Source organism: Lepus europaeus, chromosome 3, assembly GCF_033115175.1.
Source record: "Lepus europaeus isolate LE1 chromosome 3, mLepTim1.pri, whole genome shotgun sequence".
Taxonomy (NCBI): domain Eukaryota; kingdom Metazoa; phylum Chordata; class Mammalia; order Lagomorpha; family Leporidae; genus Lepus; species Lepus europaeus.
In genome coordinates, this window is record NC_084829.1 from 150,871,503 (window position 1) to 150,890,723 (window position 19,221).

Sequence of the window (19,221 nt, forward strand, 5' to 3'; positions counted from 1 at the left end):
AAGAAAAAAAACTGAGGAAGCCAAATGATCTATTGAAAACTGTAGGCTTTGCCATCAACAGATCCCTATCTGGGATTTTTTTTTCTTGCTACTAAGACTTGACCACAGCAAAGTGCTCAATCTCTAATCTCTTCTATGGCTGGGTGGCTTTTTTTTTTTTTTTTTTTTTTTTAAGATTGATTGACTTATTTGAAAGAGTTGAAAGGGAGAGCGGGAGACAAGAGGGAGAAAGTGAGATTCTCCTCTGCTGGTTCACTCTCCAAATAGCTACAACAGCCAGGGCTGGGCCAGGCTGAAGTCAGAAGCCTGGAGCTTCTTCCGGGTCTCCCACATGAGTGCAAGGCCCGAGCATGTGGGCCATCCTCTGCTGCTTTCCCAGCTGCATTAGCAGGGAGCTAGATCGGAAGTGGAGCAGCTGGGACCCGTGTCAGCACTCAAATGGGATGCCAGTGTCACAAGTGGCAGCTTGACCTGTGCTACAATGCCAGCCCCAGCTATTTTCTGTAAGTAATTGTAAGTGGAAATCCTAACTAAAATTTTAAACCACTAACTTTTATAAATTTTGTTTTTTACCATTAACTATTTTAGTTAAGGTAGTACCTTCAGTGAATGAGCTAATGAGTCTGATTGGAGTACAATGAGCAGCATTGGCTTAAAAACACCTACATGCCTACAGCACAGCCATTTTATGTGGATAGAATAAAGCAGACAAGATTGTATTTTCCTCTCAAAATACACAGTAAAATGAGGTTGATCAGAAGAGGAGGGAAAGTGTGCTGAGAGCAGGTGGGAAGGAGGCACATATGGGGCATGGACGGAGCCTTATTCACTACTCGTGTAAAACGTTCCAGAGTTTTCAGCTGCCCACTGGCTTACCTAGGAGCTGGAGCCAGCATTACTGTACTCCCTGGAAGAAATAACGGCAGCTCACTGTGGGAGAGAAGATGCTATACTTAGAGGAATAAAGCCAGACTGTTTTCCAAGCTAATTAATTAACAATATTTGTGCTGCAGTATTTTAGCCACTGGAAGAGAAATCAGGCAATGAAAAATTAAAACAAATTTTCAGCTTAAAAAAATTGCCTTTATTCAGAATCTTTTTTTTTAAATCTTATCATTATGAAAGTTTAAAAAAATATAGCACTCAGTGCAATGAAATACTACATTTAATTATTTTTCAAAGACTTAAGGCAGATTTCTCACAATGTACATGTGAGAATTTAGCATGATCCAAACTCAAATATCCATTTCTCGTATCTTTCAATGTCTGCAGCCGACACTGACTTAGAAACCTTTTTTAAAGCCATTTCAAAATCTTCCATAGTTGTAGGCATGTGCATTTCTTCTCTTGAAAGATTCCGGATTTCTTCTGGAGTCAGACCTTCAATACGCCTTCTCATTGCCATCAAGGATGCATCCCTAGTTGTAAGTTAAAATCACAAATTATTGTTTTGACGAGATGGAAGAATTCTCAATGCATGCACTGTAAAATGCTCCAGCTGAGATCCTATTAAAGGGGCAGATGTTCAGACGCCCGTGTGCTCCGCTGCAGTACCTGGGCCACACTTAGAGCTCCTGACTCTAGCTTCCTACTATGCAGATGGTGGAAGGCAGCAGCAATGGCTCAGTGAGGTTCCTGCCACGCAGATGGGAGACCTGGGTGGAGCTCCTGGCTCCAGCCCAGCCCAGCCCAGCCATAGCCATTGTGAGCATCTGAGGAGTGAATCTGTCTGTCTCTCAAGTAAGATTTTGAAATCTTTCATATTTACATATGTGTATTGCTCAGAATTGTATATTGGAATACAAGGCCTGCTCTGAGTTGTGTTTTAGCAGTTAAGTCTTCCAGGATGAAATGAGGAGGATTCTAATCAATTTAAGTAATTAATTAGCATAAAGCCCAAGGAGAAAAGGTGCAATAAAGAAGCTAGCAAGTGAATTTCATTACAAGTGTTTACTGAAATCAGGAGTAAGCATCACAAAGACAAAAGACCACCTGTTAGTAGAAAATTATTTTCTCCAGGGAGCGTGAAAGCCAGATCATCAAGGAAGGAGGTTTCTCCTTTCCTGCTCTATTAGAGAAACTTCAGACTCTAGTACAAGGGCACTTCAAAAACTTCATGGAAAAGTGAAGTTAAGAAATGCTAAATTTGATGCAAAAAACTACAGAGCTCCCATCTGCTGATTTACTCCTCATTTGCTCACAGTGGCCAGGGCTGGTGGGCTGGGGCAAAGGTGGGAGCTTGGGAATGCAACCCAGGTCTCCCATGTGAGCGGCAGGAACTCAATTACTTGGGCCTTCAGTGCTGCCTCTCAGGGCTCTGCGTTAGCAGGAAGCTGGAATCAGGAGCTGGAGCTGGTTTTCAAACGCAGGTACTCTGACAGCGGATGTGGGCATCTTAAATGCCAGGCTAAATGCCTGTGCCAGAGGCTAAACTTTCAAATCCGTGCATGGTGTTCTTAATTCATAAACTTTTTGAAGACCACTTATATGCCTGGGTCTCAACATTTTTTGGCATCAAAATAAACACGTGAGAGGCAGAGAGACCAATGGAGCTGCCAGGCACTGGTTCACTCCCCAAATGCCTGCAAGGAAAGCCTAGGGCAGGAAGTCGACCTAGGCCTTCACCCCATCACCTGGGCCCTCACTGCTGCCTCCCCAGTCTTCATTAGCAGGAAGGTGAAGTTGGGAGCTGGGAATCAAACTCAGACACTTTGAGATGGAACGTGGCCATCTTAACGAGCATCTTAACTGCAAGTCCAAACACTTGTCCCAGATTTACTTTTGCTACTGTCTTCCACGAATGTGTTGTACAGCTGCTTTATGTACACATGTTATTGCTAATCCTGGTAACTCTTCTGTGGTATCCTGTCTTGAGAGAAAAACCAGTGCAGTCAAGCCCCTTGCTAATCTGAGCCAATACCTCAGATTAGGATGAAGCCTACTAAATCGTTTTACCTGTCACATTTAGGATACGTTAACTGAAAACGAGACTGTCCCGGGTAGGCCAAATCAATGTGGTTGTTACAGTCATTTCCTATATTACAGTACGCACCAATAACTTAAAATCTAAGAGAATTACTGATTTTCCACATTTTCCAAATTGTTCTCACATTAGTTTCTTGCACTTGTAGCTTCCAGATATACTACAGACTTCACGGCCATGAAAGATCCCCGAATATCACACTAACACCTGCTCACAGTTAACTTTCATGACCCGACTACAGACTGCGGTGTGGATCTCGACTCTTCATCTATCTAATTTGCCAGAAACGCGTCACAGAAGTATATACCCACAAAAACCTATGCTTCCGAAATGATACATACCTGCACACATTGGTAATGTCCGCACCTGAATAACCTTCCATTTTTTCGGCTATACTTGCAAGGTCAACATCATCAGCCAATTCCAGCTCACGCAGACTTATTCGTAATAGCTCCTCCCTGCCTTTTGCTAATGGTAGAAACATTTAAAAATGTAAGCCTTCAACATAAAAACAGTGTGTTGTTTTCTCTCCTCTGCTTTGTATGAGGAGTTATTTTCCAGTTCTTAAAAGCTGATTTGCTTGAAATTTCAAGAGCCATTCCTCACTGAATTTTTAATATTTAGTATAAAGGCTTCCTGGCTCTAGATAGAGCCAAAGTAGTAAAATGAGGGAAGACAGCTTGCCTTTCTTACCTGTTTAAGGACAGCTACTTTATACCAAACACTAAATTAAGCAAAACAAGCTGAGGATTAACAGGAGCTCTCCCGATAAGATAGAAATGAACACACCTGATGGTAAAGGAATATAGATGCGCTTTTCAAGACGTCGTCTTAAAGCCTCATCTATGTCCCAGGGAAAATTAGTGGCTGCCAGAACCATAACCATTTTGGAAGGGTCATCATTTTCAGAAGCACCTCCAACACCTAAAAGAAGAGTAAGGGGAGAAAATAAAATGATGCAAAATAAAGTTCAGCTATTTAAAAATCATCAGGTATTTAGTACAACAATTACAGTAGTATAGTTTACAAGCCCCTTAAGACTTAGAAAGCCAACTGTCCGCAGCTGGTCGGGGGGCACATTTACAGTTAGCTAGCCTGACGGTAATGATGCCTGCAATTCCTATACGGGTATGGGTTCAATTCCCAGATCTGGCTCTGGATTCCAGCTTCCTGCTAAAGGAGATCCTGGGAGTGAGCAGTGATGGATCAAGTAGCTGAGTTCCTGCAACCCACCAGCAATGGTAGCTCTTTCTTGGCTTCTTAAATAAATACATTTTAAAAGTTTAGCCGGCACCACGGCTCAATAGGCTAATCCTCCGCCTTGCGGCACCGGCACACCGGGTTCTAGTCCCGGTCAGGGCACCGGATTCTGTCCTGGTTGCCCCTCTTCCAGTCCAGCTCTCTGCTGTGGCCCGGGAGGGCAGTGGAGGATGGCCCAAGTGCTTGGGCCCTGCACCCGCGTGGGAGACCAGGAGAAGCACCTGGCTCCCGGCTTCGGATCAGCGTGGTGCGCCAGCTGCAGCGCGCTGGCTGCGGCAGTCATTGGAGGATGAACCAACGGTAAAAAAGACCTTTCTCTCTGTCTCTGTCTCTCTCACGGACCACTCTGCCTGTCAAAAAAAAAAAAAAAGTTCACAGAGGGTGGGCTGGCGCTGGGCACCCTCGTGGGAGACCCGGAGGAAGCTCCTGGTTCTTGCCTTCAGATCGGCGCAGCTCCAGTGTTGCAGCCAATTGGGGAGTGATCCATCGGCTGGAAGACCCCTCCCCCCCCAAGCCCGGGCTCTCTGGCTCTACCTTGCTCTGTAACCCTCCTGGCTTCGGATTTGCACAACTCTAGACCTTGCAGCCGCTTGGGGAGTGAGTCAGCAGATGGAAGACATCTCTCTCTGCCTCTTCTCTGTGTAACTGTGACTTTCAAATAAATAAGTAAATAAATCTTAAAAAAGACACAACTGTTCACAGAATATGAAATTAAAAGATAACCTAGGGGCAGGGCCAGCACTGTGGCGAAGTGGGTTAACGCCCTGGCCTGAAGCGCTGCATCCCATATGGGTGCCGGTTCTAGTCCCAGCTGCTCCACTTCCAATCCAGCTCTCTGCTATGGCCTGGGAAAGCTGTAGAAGATGGCCCAAGTCCTTGGGTCCCTGCAACTGCGTGGGAGACCTGGAAGAAGCTCCTGGCTCCTGGCTTCAGATTGGCGCAGCTATGGCCATTGCGGCCAATTGGGGAGTGAACCAATGGATTGGAAGACCCCTCTGCCTCTCCTTCTTTCTCTGTGTAACTCTTTCAAATAAATAAATCTTAAAAAAATATATACATAACCTAGGGGCTGGCACTGTGGTGCAGCAGGTTGAAGCCCAGGCCTGAAGCACCGGCATCCCATATGGGCGCCAGTTCTTGTCCTGGCTGCTGCTCTTCTGGTCCAGCTCTTTCATGGCCTGGGAAAGCAGTGGAAGATGGCCCAAGTCCTTGGGCCCCTGCACCCGTGTGGGAGACCCGGAGGAAACTCCTGGCTTTGGATCTGCGCAGCTGTGGCCATCTGAGGAGTGAGCTAGCGGATGGAGGACCTCTCTCTGTAACTCTCGTTTTTCAAATAAATAAAATAAATATTTAAAAAAAAAAGATAACCTGAATGAATTTTCCATGAACTTTTTTAAGCTCCCTTTTGTATGATATTGTAACCTAAGAAAATTGAGGGGCTGGAGCTCTGGCATAGCAGGTAAACCACTGCCTGCAATGCCGGCATCCCATATAGGTGCTGGTTTGAGTCCCGGCGGCTCCACTTCCGATCCAGCTCTCTACTATGGCCTGGGAAAGCAGTGGAGGATGGCCCAAGTCCTTGGGCCCCTGCATCTGTGGGAAGACCCAGAGGAGGCTCCTGGCTTCAGATCAGCGCAGCTCTGGCCATTGCAGCCAAATGGGGAGTGAACCAATGGATTGGAAGACCTCTCTCTGCCTCTTTCTCTATGTAACTCTTTAAAATAAATAAATAAATCTTAAAAAAAAAAAAAAAAGAATCTGGTTTCTGTGATATGCTAAAACTATGGCTCACAATGGATTTCATCATTGAGGCTGGCGTTGTGGCATAGAGGGTAAAAGTCACTACCTGCAATGCCAGCATCACCCATGGGTACCAGTTCATGTCCTGGCTGCACCACTTCCCATCCAGTTCCCTGCTAATGGCCTGGGAAAAGCAGCAGAAGACGGCCCAAGTGCTTGGGTCCCTGCACCCATGTGGGAGACCTGGATGAAGCTCCTGACTCCTGGCTTCTTGCCTGGCCCAGCTCTGGCTGATGAAGTCATCTGGGGAGTGAAACAGCGGGACTGAAGATCTCTTTCTCTATGTCTCTCCCTCTTTCTTTGTAACTCAAATAAATAAATAATGATTTTTTTTTTTTTTTGACAGGCAGAGTGGATAGTGAGAGAGAGAGAGACAGAGAGAAAGGTCTTCCTTTTTGCCGTTGGTTCACCCTCCAATGGCCGCTGCGGCCGGCGCATCGCGCTGATCCGAAACCAGGAGCCAGGTACTTCTCCTGGTCTCCCATGCGGGTGCAGGGCCCAAGCACTTGGGCCATCCTCCACTGCCTTCCCGGGCCACAGCAGAGAGCTGGCCTGGAAGAGGGGCAACCGGGACAGAATCTGGCGCCCCGACCAGGACTAGAACCCAGTGTGCCAGCGCCGCAAGGCGGAGGATTAGCCTGTTAAGCCACAGCGCAGGCCAATAATGAATTTTTTTTTTTTTAACTTTTTTTTTTTTTTGGACAGGCAGAGTGGACAGTGAGAGAGAGAGAGACAGAGAGAAAGGTCTTCCTTTTGCCGTTGGTTCACCCTCCAATAGCCACCGCGGTTGGCGCGCTGCGACCGGCACACCACACTGTTCTGATGGCAGGAGCCAGGGGCTTATCCTGGTCTTCCATGCGGGTTCAGGGCCCAAGCACTTGGGCCATCCTCCACTGCACTCCCTGGCCACAGCAGAGAGCTGGCCTGGAAGAGGGGCAACCGGGACAGAATCCGGTGCCCCGACCGGGACTAGAACCCGGTGTGCCGGCGCCGCAAGGCGGAGGATTAGCCTAGTGAGCCGCGGCGCCGGCCCAATAATGAATTTTTTAAGAAAATAAAAAGCTACCTATTAAAGTATTTTTCAAAAGATACAAAATCAAGGCTGCTTTATTTGTATTTATTTCTGTTTCACCATGGCGAAGAAAAGAGATCACTATATATGTCAAAAGGTGCCCTGGAGATGGTCACTATTTCTGACAGGTTGCCACTGGCAGGTACTAAATTTAGAACCGTGTGTGCGGGCACTGTGCGCCAGCCCCCTTTGATGCACGTGGAATGAGGAACTGCCTTAGAAGCCTCGGAGCTGGGATGTTGTGAGGAGAGCTGACCCGCCAGGGCGGCACGAGCCCCGCCCGGCCAGCCCGTGTACGTACCATCCATCTGCACCAGCAGCTCTGCTTTCACCCTTCTGCTTGCTTCGTGTTCTTCAGAGGTCCCCCTGCGACTACAAATGGAATCTATCTCATCAATAAATATGGTGGCTGGAGAATAAAATCGAGCCTAAAGGAAGAAACCATGCAACACTAAGTTTTTGTTTCCTTTTAAAATAACCTACAAGTGGGGCTGGCGCTGTGGTGTAGTGGGTTAAGCTGCCATCTGTGGCACCAGCGCCAGCATCCCATGTGGGCACTAGTTTGAGTCCTGGCTGTTCCACTTCCGATCCAGCTCTCTGCTAATGCATTTGGAAGATAGCCCAGGCACCTAGGCCCCTGCACCCACATGGGAGATGTGGAAGAGGCTCCTGGTTTCAGATTGGCCCAGCTCTGGCCACTGCGGCCATGAGTCACCTATCAGAAAATACATGAGGAGGCTGCCATTCTATGCATCATTCTCTTGCCCTAATATGGGGGGGGGGGGGGGATGGATTTGGACTAGCATATAATAAGTATATTTTTTAAGATTTATTTATTTAGCCGGCGCCGCGGCTCAGTAGGCTAATCCTCCGCCTTGCGGCGCCGGCACACCGGGTTCTAGTCCCGGTCGGGGCACCGATCCTGTCCCGGTTGCCCCTCTTCCAGGCCAGCTCTCTGCTGTGGCCCGGGAAGGCAGTGGAGGATGGCCCAAGTGCTTGGGCCCTGCACCCTATGGGAGACCAGGAGAAGCACCTGGCTCCTGCCATCGGAACAGCGCGGTGCGCCGGCCGCAGCACGCCTACCGCGGCGGCCATTGGAGGGTGAACCAACGGCAAAAAGGAAGACCTTTCTCTCTGTCTCTCTCTCACTGTCCACTCTGCCTGTCAAAAAAAAAGATTTATTTACTTGAAAGAATTAGAGGGACAGAGAGAGAGAGAGAGAGAGAGAGAGACCTTCCATCCACTGGTTCACTCCCCAAAAGACTGCCAAGGCAGGGCCAAGCTGAAGCCAGGAGCTGCTTCTAGGTTTTGTGGGTACACGGGCCCAAGCCCTTGGGCCATGCTCTGCTGCTTTCCCAGGCACATTAGCAGGGAGCTGGATCAGAAGTGGAGCAACCAGGACACGAACCATTGCCTATATGGGCTGCCAGCACTGCAGGCAGCAGCTTAATCTGGTACACCACAACACCAGCCCCAAAATAGAGCTTCTAATGCAGACTTAGCTATTCAAATATATTTTTGATTTTTCAATAAGTGAATCTTTGATGTAAATTCAAGATTATCCTCTATACAGATTATTCTGTGCACTGTATAATATGGGTAACCATGGTGGGATAACATTTACAGATACTAGCTGGTATTCTAAACTTCTATAAAAATGGTTAAAAAAACATTACCTTAAATAAAATCATACAGGCTGCCTCCAAGAAATTCTTTTTATTTACTATATTTGAAATGCAGAAACCAATCTCCAATTCACTAGTTCACACTGCAAATGCCCCTACCAGCTAAGGCTGGGACAGGCCAAAGCCAGGAATTCAATTCAGATCTCTCACGTGGGTGGCAGGGACCAAAGTACTTGAGTCATCACCTGCTACCTCCCAGGATGTACATTAACAGGAAGGTGGAACCAGAAACAGAGCTGGGACTTATGCACAGGTACTCCTGGGATGCAGGCATCCTATGTAGTATCTTATTTTAAGATTTACTTATTTGAAAGGCAGAATTACAGAGAGATTTCCCATCTGCTGGTTCACTCCCCAAATGGCCTCAACAGCCAGAGCTGGGCCAACCCAAAGCCAGGATCCAGGAGTTTCTTTCCCAGACTCCCACTTGGGTACAGGGGCCCAAGCACTAGGGCCATCCTACACTGTTTTCCCAGGCACATTAGCAGGGAGCTGAATCAGAAGTGGAGCAGCCAGGACTGGACTCAGCGTCCATACAGGATGCTGGCACTGCAGATGGCTGCTTCACCAGCTACGCCACAGCGCCAGCCCCCTGATGCAGTGTCTTAACCACTGTGCCAAAGTGGCTGCCCCTCTAAGAAATTCTAACTGCCATTTTTTCCACTTTACTATTAAAGAGCATTCAAGTTCTGGTCAATCACAAATTTAATTTCTGTGTCCCAAGGGGGATTTGTTTTTGTGATTTGTTGTTGTTGTTATTCCGAAAGGCAGAAAGGCAGAGAGAATTCCCATCCACTGACTTAATTCCCCCAATGCTGGCAATAGCTAGGGTGGGGCCAGGCTGAAGCCAGGGCCAGGAAGTCCACCCAGGTCTCCCATATATGTGGAGCGGCTCCGAACACTGCAGCTGTCACTTGCTGCCACCCAGGGTGCACATAGGCAGGAAACCTGAACCCGAAGCACAACAGGGACTGAGCCCAGGCACACCGATGTGGGATGTGAGTTTCTCAAATGGTGTCTGAGTAACTGCTGTGCCAGATACCCCCCAACCAAGTTTTTCTTCAGCTGGCCCAGCCCTGGGCATTGCAGACATTTGGAGAGTCAACCAGCAGATGGAAGATTGTACTAACTCTGCCTTTCAAATAAATGGGTACATCTTTAAAAAGTAAAAGTTCTTGACAGTACAGTAAAAATTAAATAAGTTTTTTGTATGTACTTATCACATTACATGAACAGTCCTAGACCTATATTTTCATCAAATTAAAGTCATCTTAAAATATAGGCCCTTGGTGCTGTGGCATAGCAGGTTAATACCCTGGCCTGAAGCGCCAGCATCCCATATGGGCGCTAGTTCGAGTCCTGGCTGCTCCACTTCTGTTGCAGCTCTCTACTACCTGGGAAAGCAGTAGAAGATGGCCCAAGTTCTTGGGCCCCTGCACCCGAGTGGGAGACCCAGAGGAAGCTCCTAGCTCCTGGCTTCAGATCGGCATAGCTCCAGCAGTTGTGGCCAGTTGGGGAGTGAGCCAGCAGATGGAAGACCTCTCCCTCTCTCTGCTTTCCCTTCTCTCTCTGTGTAACTCTGACTTTCAAGTAAGTAAAATAAGTCTCCTGGACTGGCGCTGTGGCACAGTGGGTTAACGCCCTGGACTGAGGCGCTGGCATCCCGTATGGTTGCTAGTTCATGTCCCAGTTGCTCTACTTCTGATCCAGCTCTCTGCTATGGCCTGGGAACGCAGTACAAGATGTCCCAAGTGCTTGGGCCCCTGCACCTGCGTGGGAGGCCTGGAGGAAGCTCCTGGCTTCAGATCGGTGCAGCTCCCGCCACTGTAGCCAATTGGGGAGTGAACCATTGGATCGAAGATTCTCTCTCTCTCTCTCTCTCTGCGTAGCTGACTTTCAAATAAATAAATAAATCCTAAAAAAAAAAAAAAAAGTCTTCCATAGCAGAAAACGACTTAGTATTCTTAAATATAAATCCTACATTAGAAAATTTATCAACAGTAACAGCTGATGTTTATTGAGTCAGGTTTTGAATTAAGCAACTTACACACATTAGCTTGTTCAACTTCTAGATGTTACTGTAGGCCCTCTTGGATAAAGCAATTGAGGATGGGAAAAGGAGGAATCTGCCCGCAGCTCACCAGACAGGAAAGTGACTGAGGTGGGAGTTGAATCCAGGTCATGTGACTCAAGAACCTACACTTAACCATTCACTCTATTTAGCTTTTTTGCTTTTCCAAAGGCCTAGTTATTCCGGAATATTGACAATGTGGTTTATGTTTGTTTGTTTGAAGATTATTTATTTATTTATGTGAGAGGTAGAGTTACAGAGAGAGGAAGGGAAACGGAAAAAGGTCTTCCATACGCTGGTTCAGTCCCCAAATGGCCACAACAGCTGGAACTGGGCCAATCAAAAGCCAGGAGCTTCTTCTGGGTCTCCCACATGAGTGCAAGGGCCCAAGCACTTGAGACATCTTCTACTGCTTTCCCAGGCCACAGCAGAGAGCTGGATCAGAAGAGGAGCCGCTGGGACTAGAACTGGTGCCTATACGGGATGCCAGTGCTGCAGGCAGAGGCTTAGCTCACTACGCCACAGCACCAGCCCTAACAATGTAGTTTTATTTCCAGTAATGGACAAACTATCTTCTGAAAATCTAAGAGATCCTCTATCAGATACCTACTGTGCAATAGACTACTAACATGCTATTAAGAACGTGTGACAATTTGCCTTATGGGTTAAGAATTGTTGAAAGAAAATGGGAAGTGAAATAGTAAAAAGCTTTTTCAGAAAATGGATAACCTGAAATTGTGAAAACTTTAGTCTCCTTTTATTCTGAGCTTAAGAAGGAAGGTCTGGAATATTAGCACAGGCATCTCAGTTTTGCTTACTATAACCAATAATTCACATCTTTGTCAGTATCCACGTAATAGTCTCTGTCCTTTTACATATAACTACACTATTTCTTAGAGGCAGACTGAAGTAATCATTAAAGTCTAACAGAACGTGTTGAATTACCACAACTACTTATGATGCTCACCTTTTAGCAGTATTGCTAAAATACTGTATTTATTATAATGTAGGAACTAAGCCTACTGATTTTTTTTTTTTTTTTAATTTACTTGACAGGTAGAGTTATAGATAGTGAGAGAGAGAGAGAGAGAGACAGAGAGAAAGGTCTTCCTTCCATTGGTTCACTCCCCAAATGGCTGATCCGAAGCCAGGAGCCAGGAGCCAGGTGCTTCTTCCAGGTCTCCCATGTGGGCGTAAGGACCCAAGCACTTGGGCCACCCTCCACTGCCCTCCCTGGCCACAGCAGAGAGCTGGACTGGAAGAGGAGCAACCGGGACTAGAACCCAGCACCCATATGGGATGCTGGCACTGCAGATGGAGGATTAACCAAGTGAGCCATGGCGCCTGCTCCCAGCCTACTGATTTTAAAGCACACAATTTCAGAATCATAGTACATTAGTAATGCTGATCCCATAACGTGAGTGATCAATAAACCAACAGACAGGAGTCCACTTCTGGCGGAAAGGAGGAAGAAACTCAAGCTGCTCATGTTTGTCAAGGATGCCAGTTTCAAGAGCACAGGCATGGCATCCTGGGCAGAACGTCATCCTGCCTGCTTCCCAGCACACTGGAGGTAGTTACAACTCACTCTCTCCCCTTTCAGAGGTAAGAACCATTAGAGCTGTCTCAAACATTCACCATTTCAAACAGAAGACGGACAAGCTTCTCGGACTCTCCTCTGTATTTGGAAGTCAGAGTTGATGAAGAGACGTTGAAGAATGTTGTCTTGCATTCTGTAGCTACTGCTTTAGCAAGGAGGGTCTTTCCTGTGCCGGGTGGGCCAACCATCAGTACTCCCTATTGGGAATATAATACTGTAAGCATTGCTACTGTTCTACTTCACGAGAATTTCATTACTAAGTATCAAATTTCAACCAATTTATATATTAAGACAAACAGATAAGCAGAAGGCTATTTTAACACAAACTTACTTTTTCCATTACAAAAGAAAGATAATCACATTATTAAAGATTTGGAACTCAGAGATGAGAAGCAGTAGTTATAATATTAATATTGTAAGACAGATAATCATTAGTATCTACATATATTTCATGTTCAGGCAAATTAGGTTATTATTCTCAAATAGCTTACACAAACTTTGTCTATAATTCTGTACCACTTAGTCTTTGAAGGATTTTTAAGATCAGTCAGTGCAGAGTTATCCAATAGCACATTTTTCAAATCCAAGAAACTTTTTGAGTCTCTTTCAGATTAGCCCATGACCTTAAAAAGTACTCATTAAAGTGCATACACTTCTGGTTTCTCCAGGACAACTCCAATCTGCACTGGCTAACGAGGCACACTGGCAAATGAGCTCATTCAACTCTGCTGTGCAGTAACTTCCCAAGATCACACTGCAGCTACTGCTTATTCTGGGAACCCTGCAACAGTTTAAATTCTAAGCAAAATTTTGAATAATATAATATACACCTTTTAATTTAAAGTTTTTTTTACTCCCTCTTCTCCCTGCACTTCCTCAACATAGATTAATACTGGCTCTCTCCAGCAGTGTACTGTGACTCACTTTGATGATGAAGTGACAGTAATAAACTTACTTTCCATGGTCTCCGAATGCCCTTAAAGAATTCTGGCATCCACATTGGTAACACCACAGCTTCCTTAAGCAACTTTTTAGCTTCTACTAAATCGGCAATATCATCCCTGAAAAAGAGGACATTTTATCAACAGCCCCTTAGATTACATAGTGAACTCCATGTACCCCCTCTTGAGAACCACGGGAAGCACAAGATTTCACACTGCTGACGAAACGCCAAGCCTCTCTCTGGGCACGAGTGCACAGCACACTGTAAAGGCCCGCCCTGCCAACCAACGTCTTCATTCTGAGGCAGAACTGGTTTTCAGCCTGGCTCAAGAGGGAACAGGTCTGTGGGCCCACTCTGAAGTAGTATTATACGATCTCACTTGGAATTCCTTCTCTTATAGTGCTCATTCCATAAGCTGCATGACTTAGCAGCAATGAGCCACTAAAAAAATAAATAAATAAAGAGGGCATAAAGTAGAACAGACTACCAGACTGCTGCTTTGGCCCCAACTCTATTATGGGGAAGACACCAAAGTTACAGAGCAACATCAAGACTACAGCGAGGTCATCCCTACCATTAGAACTCTACAACTACTGGTACACATGGCAAATGAAAACATATCTTCATTGTATAAATATCAACTACGAAAAACTTACATATTACCCAAAACTATCGAAATAATCACCAAGGTTCAACCAGAAAATATGTAATAGAACGTATCTAACATGGTGGGAAAGTGAGATTTTATAATTTATAGTGAAAAACTACAAATCTTTTCCCCCCAAAATCAATAGTTCTCTTATTGTATCATTAAAATACAATTTTTGATTAGAAATATTAATAAAGTAGGAAATAAAATCAACATCCATACGATATTACAGATAATACATAACATCCATGCATTACAAGCATTGCCTTTTCACCACTATGTGTCTCAGAAAGATCATGAAATTTCTTATTCTCATTTTTAAAAAAATATTTATTTATTTGAAAGTCAGAGTTACACAGAGACAGAAGATGAGGCAGAGAGAGTCTTCCATCCACTGGCTCACTCCCCAATTGGCCGCAATGGCCGGAGCTGTGCTGATCTGAAGCCAGGAGCTAGGAGCTTCGTCCAGGTCTCTCTCACAGGTGCAGGGGTACAAGGACTTGGGCATCATCTACCACTTTCCCAGGCCACAGCCTCTGCTGTGATTGGAAGTGGAGCAGCTGGGGCTTGAACCAGCGACCATATGGGTTGCCAGCACTGCAGGCAGTGTTTTACGCATACCCACTACGCCATAGCATCGGCCCCCTCATTTTGTATATAATTTATTTATTAAAAAACTCACACAAAAATTTGGTACATGCTGAAGCAAAGTACACTTTTTCATTTATGTCCTGCTCATAGTGCATACATTCTTGTTCTTGCCCAGGGACAATCTTCAGGGAATTCCCACATCTGCTTCATTTTCTGTTCCAAAGAGTATTATAAACATTGAATTATTTTATTGTAATGGGACTTACCATCGAACATTGGGATTCTGAGAAATTATATCTCTTTCCAGAGCTTCCACTAAGTCCTTATCATATCCAGTACTATCAAATTTATTTGTTTCTGGTTCTGTAATTGCTGCAGGAGATTTGTTCTACATGAGGGAAAAAAAAGAGATTTTGATTGATTCAAATACCAATAAAACAAGTGATAAGAATAGCAACAAAGACTCTAAGTCATCTTTCTCTATCAACATCAGTTTTATACTCAATTTTCATTTTTAGCTAAATGTATGACAAGAGTTAAAGTAACAAAAAGACCATGCATATGTGGCTAGCATCAAACAATTCATAGATTGACTGTGGTGACTAGTGAGTATCAGGTATGTGACATTTATCTCAACACTTTCAAGAAGACGAGATCAAGGGCATATAGTTTATTTAGCAAGGCTCCAGCTCAGTCTTTAGCTACCTACTTGGTTCTCATCAGTGCTCCTAAAAGCAGCCCTTCTCACTACTCCCATGACCCTCCTGAAGACTCCTTAGGCCTTAGGTGAGACTCCTCTCATGCTCTGTGATGATGGTCATTAGGGCCAGTTCCCAACCTTTACTGCAGTGCCCAGGGCATCATGGCAAATTCACAAGACACTGTGAGAGAAACACACAGTAAGCTGCCAGCCTGAAACAGTTCACAGTCCCTACATTAAGACTTCTATCTCCCTTCAGTAACTAGCCACTGTTGTGAGCTGGGTATTTGATAATCCCTGTGATGAAAGATACGGTGATGGGGCTCGCACTGTGGTGTAGATGTTACACCACTGCCTATGATGCTGGCAGTTCAAGTCCCGCAGGCTGCTCCACTTCAGATCTGGCTCCCTGCTAGCGTGCCTAGGAAAGCAGTGGAGGATGGCCTGGGTGCTTGGGCCCCTGCACCCACATGGGAGACCTGGGAGAGGCAGAGAGAGAGGTCTTCCATCTGATGATTCACTTTCATTTCCCAATTGGCTGCAATGGCCGGAGCTGCGCCGATCCGAAGCCAGGAGCCAGGAGCCTCCTCTGGGTCTTCTCACACAGGTGCAGGGGCCCACGGACTTGGGCCATCTTCTACTGCTATCCCAGGCCATAGCAGAGAGCTGCAACAGAAGTGGAGCAGCCTGAACATGAATGGGTGTCCATATAGGATGCCGGTGCTTCAGGCCAGGGCGTTAACCTGCTACGCCACAGCGCTGGCCCCTTATTTAATTATTTAAAAGGCAGAGTAAGAAAGAGGGAAAGACGGGGAAGGAGGGTGTGATGAGTGGGGAGGTATCTTCCATCTGCTGGTTCACTACCCAAATGGCCATAATGGCTGTGGCTGGGCCAGGCTGAAGCCAGGAGCCTGGAACTACATCCAAGACTCCCACATAGGTGGCGGGTGTCCAACTACTTGGGCCATCTTCTGCTGTGTTCCCAGGTGTATTGGCAGGGAGCTGGATTGGGATTCAAACTGACATTCACATGGGATGCTGGCATTCCAGAATCAGTGGCTTAACCCACTGCTCCACACCAGCCCCTCTCCCCGATACTAGCTTTCTGCTAACATGGCCCGTAAGGCAGCCGGTGATGGCCCAAGTAGTTGAATTCTTGCCACCCATGTGGGACACCTGGATAGAATTCCTAGTTCCTGACCCAGCCCTGTTACAAACTTTGGGCAGTGTAAACTATCTGTTCTATGCTAGCAACTATGAGGAACATAAAGAAGACTGTCTCTATCAGGGACACATAATGTGCACCAAGGAAGACACAAACAGAAGGCTCTGCTCAGCGCTTTCTTTTCTCCCAGAACACAACCCTGATGGGCAAAGCAAAACGAACCCAAGCTAGGCAGAAAGGAGAGACAGAGCTACAAAAGCTCAGTCACGGGGCCAGGGTAAAGCTGCCCCTGCAGCGCTGGCTTCCCATATGGGTGCTGGTACAAGTCCTTGTGAGAGAGAACTTACAGCAACAACACTCCATTCTACTCAAACACCTCAGAGGAGCTGTAGCCTTGGGGTGGCCCAGGCCAGCAAAGGCCAAGTGGGGGACCTAGACTTCCCGCCTTTGTGACCCTGTAATGAGGCCCTCAATCCCCAGCAGGGTGCTACCACAGTCCAAAGAGAAAGCTGGTCCTTAACTGCCTCCCCCACACCAACCCCACTAGTTAGTGGAAAGCACCTGGACTTCCGCCCTGACCCAGGACTTCCTGAGGCACTGGGAGGTGTCAGAGGAGTACTTGCAGAGAATCAGAAAAGGCCACCCAACCACAAACTGGAGATCACATGGAGAACTTGCACCACAGCCCGCCAGCACAGAAAGGGCCCCTGTCTGTACCCTGGTATCAAAACCTGGACTTCTACCTCCACCTGCCAACAGTGCCACCCCTACCTTCCTTGTCAAAGTGTCAGAAGTTAGTTAAACAGAACATCTAGTCTTACAATATGAAAAAACATCTAGGGGCCAGTGCTGTGGCATAGCAGATAAAGCCAGTGAAACTAAAGAAGCAAAGTACCTAACCCAGTGATTGGGTCATTAAACTCAGGTATTTGGAACAGTTAATAGATCAGAGGTGTTCGAAGTTCCACAACTACTTATGATTCTCACCTTTTAGCAGTATTGCTAAAATACTGTATTTACCATAATGTAGGAACTAAACCTACTGATTTTAAAAACACATGATTTCAGACTCATAGTAGAATAGCATCCCATATGGATGCCAGTTTGAGACCTGGCTGCTCCACTTCCAATCGAGATCCCTGCTAATGCGCCCGGGAAAAGAGCAGAGGATGGCCTAAGTCCTTGGGCCCTTGCACCTACTTGGGAGACCTGGGAAGCTCCTGGCTCCTGGCTTTGGATTGGCCCAGCTCCGGCCACTGTGGCCATTTAGGCAGTGAACCAGTGGATGGAAAATATCTCTCTGTAGCTCTGCCTTTCAAATAAATAAATAAATTTTTTTAAAAATAGAAAATGTCGGCTGGCGCCGTGGCTCAATAGGCTAATCCTCTGCCTTGCGGCGCCAGCACACCAGGTTCTAGTCTCGGTCAGGGCACTGGATTCTGTCCCGGTTGCCCCTCTTCCAGGCCAGCTCTCTGCTATGGCCCGGGAGTGCAGTGGAGGATGGCCCAAGTGCTTGGGCCCTGCACCCCATGGGAGACCAGGAGGAAGCACCTGGCTCCTGCCTTCGGATCAGCACGGTGTGCTGGCTGTAGCATGCTGGCCGCGGTGGCCATTGGAGGGTGAACCAACGGCAAAAAGGAAGACCTTTCTCTCTGTCTCTCTCTCTCACTATCCACTCTGCCTGTCAAACAAAAAACAAAAAACAAAAAACAAAAAAAAAAAAAAAAAGAAAGTCAATGCCTTGCCTACAGAGAAAAACAATTCTAATGAAAGTAGATTTCTTTCTCCTTACAAAATTGGGGAACTAGGAGAAAACAGGACAATATTTTTCAGTTGCAGAAAGAAAACAGCCATCAACCCAGAATACCATACCCAGCAAAAAAAATCCTTCAGAAATTAAGAGGAAATAAAAATTTTTTTAGATTAACGAAATCAAAGAAAATTTTATTGCCAGAAGACCAACCCACGATAAATGGCTGAAACTCTCTAAACAGAAAACAATGTAAGAACCTTAAACACCAGGGAGAAAGAAAGAACAGAGTAAGCAAGAATATGGATAAGTACAAGGGAGGGTTTAAAAATTTTCATTTTTCCATGATCTTTCTTTTAAATTTTTTTTTAAATTCCCCAAATTAAGCACACTGAATTTTTTTTTTTTTTAAATTTATTTTACAGGTAGAGTTACAGACAGTGAGAGAGGGAGACAGAGAGAAGGGTCTTCTTTCTGTTGGTTCACTCCCCAAATGGCCGCTGCGGCTGGCGCTGCGCCGATCCAAAGCCAGGAGCCAGGTGCTTCCTCCTGGTCTCCCACGCGGGTGCAGAGGCCCAAGCACTTGGGCCATCCTCCACTGCCTTCCCGGGCCACAGCAGAGAGCTGGACTGGAAGAGGAGCAACCGGGACTGGAACCCGGCGCCCATTAAATTTTTTTTTATTTGAAAGGCAGAGAATTACAGGGAGAGAAGGGGAAGGGGAGGGAGAGGGGGAGGGGAGAGGGAGGGAGGGAGAGGGAGAGAGAGAAGAGAAAGAGATATTGAGATCTTCCATCTGCTGGTTTACTCACCAAATAGCTGCTACTGCCATACCAGGCCTGAGCTAGGCCAAAGCTAGGAAATCAGGAACTTCTTCAGCGTCTCCCACGTGGATGCAGGGCCTGAGCACTTAGGTCATCTTCCTCCCCTTACCCAGGCACATTAGCAGGGAG

General features: G+C 46.3%; 1 protein-coding gene across 2 annotated transcripts in view; it reads right to left on the reverse strand.

The window, feature by feature from the left end:
* Nucleotides 1-1,067: 1,067 nt before the first annotated feature.
* Nucleotides 1,068-19,221, reverse strand: part of KATNA1 (katanin catalytic subunit A1) — a 39,967-nt gene continuing 21,813 nt past the window's right edge. For both annotated transcript variants that reach the window (XM_062186909.1, XM_062186908.1), the window contains 7 exons: nucleotides 14,921-15,042; nucleotides 13,427-13,532; nucleotides 12,510-12,668; nucleotides 7,417-7,543; nucleotides 3,773-3,907; nucleotides 3,325-3,451; nucleotides 1,068-1,418 (listed from right to left, as the gene is read on the reverse strand). In XM_062186909.1, coding sequence (XP_062042893.1) covers nucleotides 1,220-1,418; nucleotides 3,325-3,451; nucleotides 3,773-3,907; nucleotides 7,417-7,543; nucleotides 12,510-12,668; nucleotides 13,427-13,532; nucleotides 14,921-15,042 — 975 coding nt within the window. In that variant the 3' untranslated portion in view covers nucleotides 1,068-1,219. The remainder of the gene's footprint in view (nucleotides 1,419-3,324; nucleotides 3,452-3,772; nucleotides 3,908-7,416; nucleotides 7,544-12,509; nucleotides 12,669-13,426; nucleotides 13,533-14,920; nucleotides 15,043-19,221) is intronic.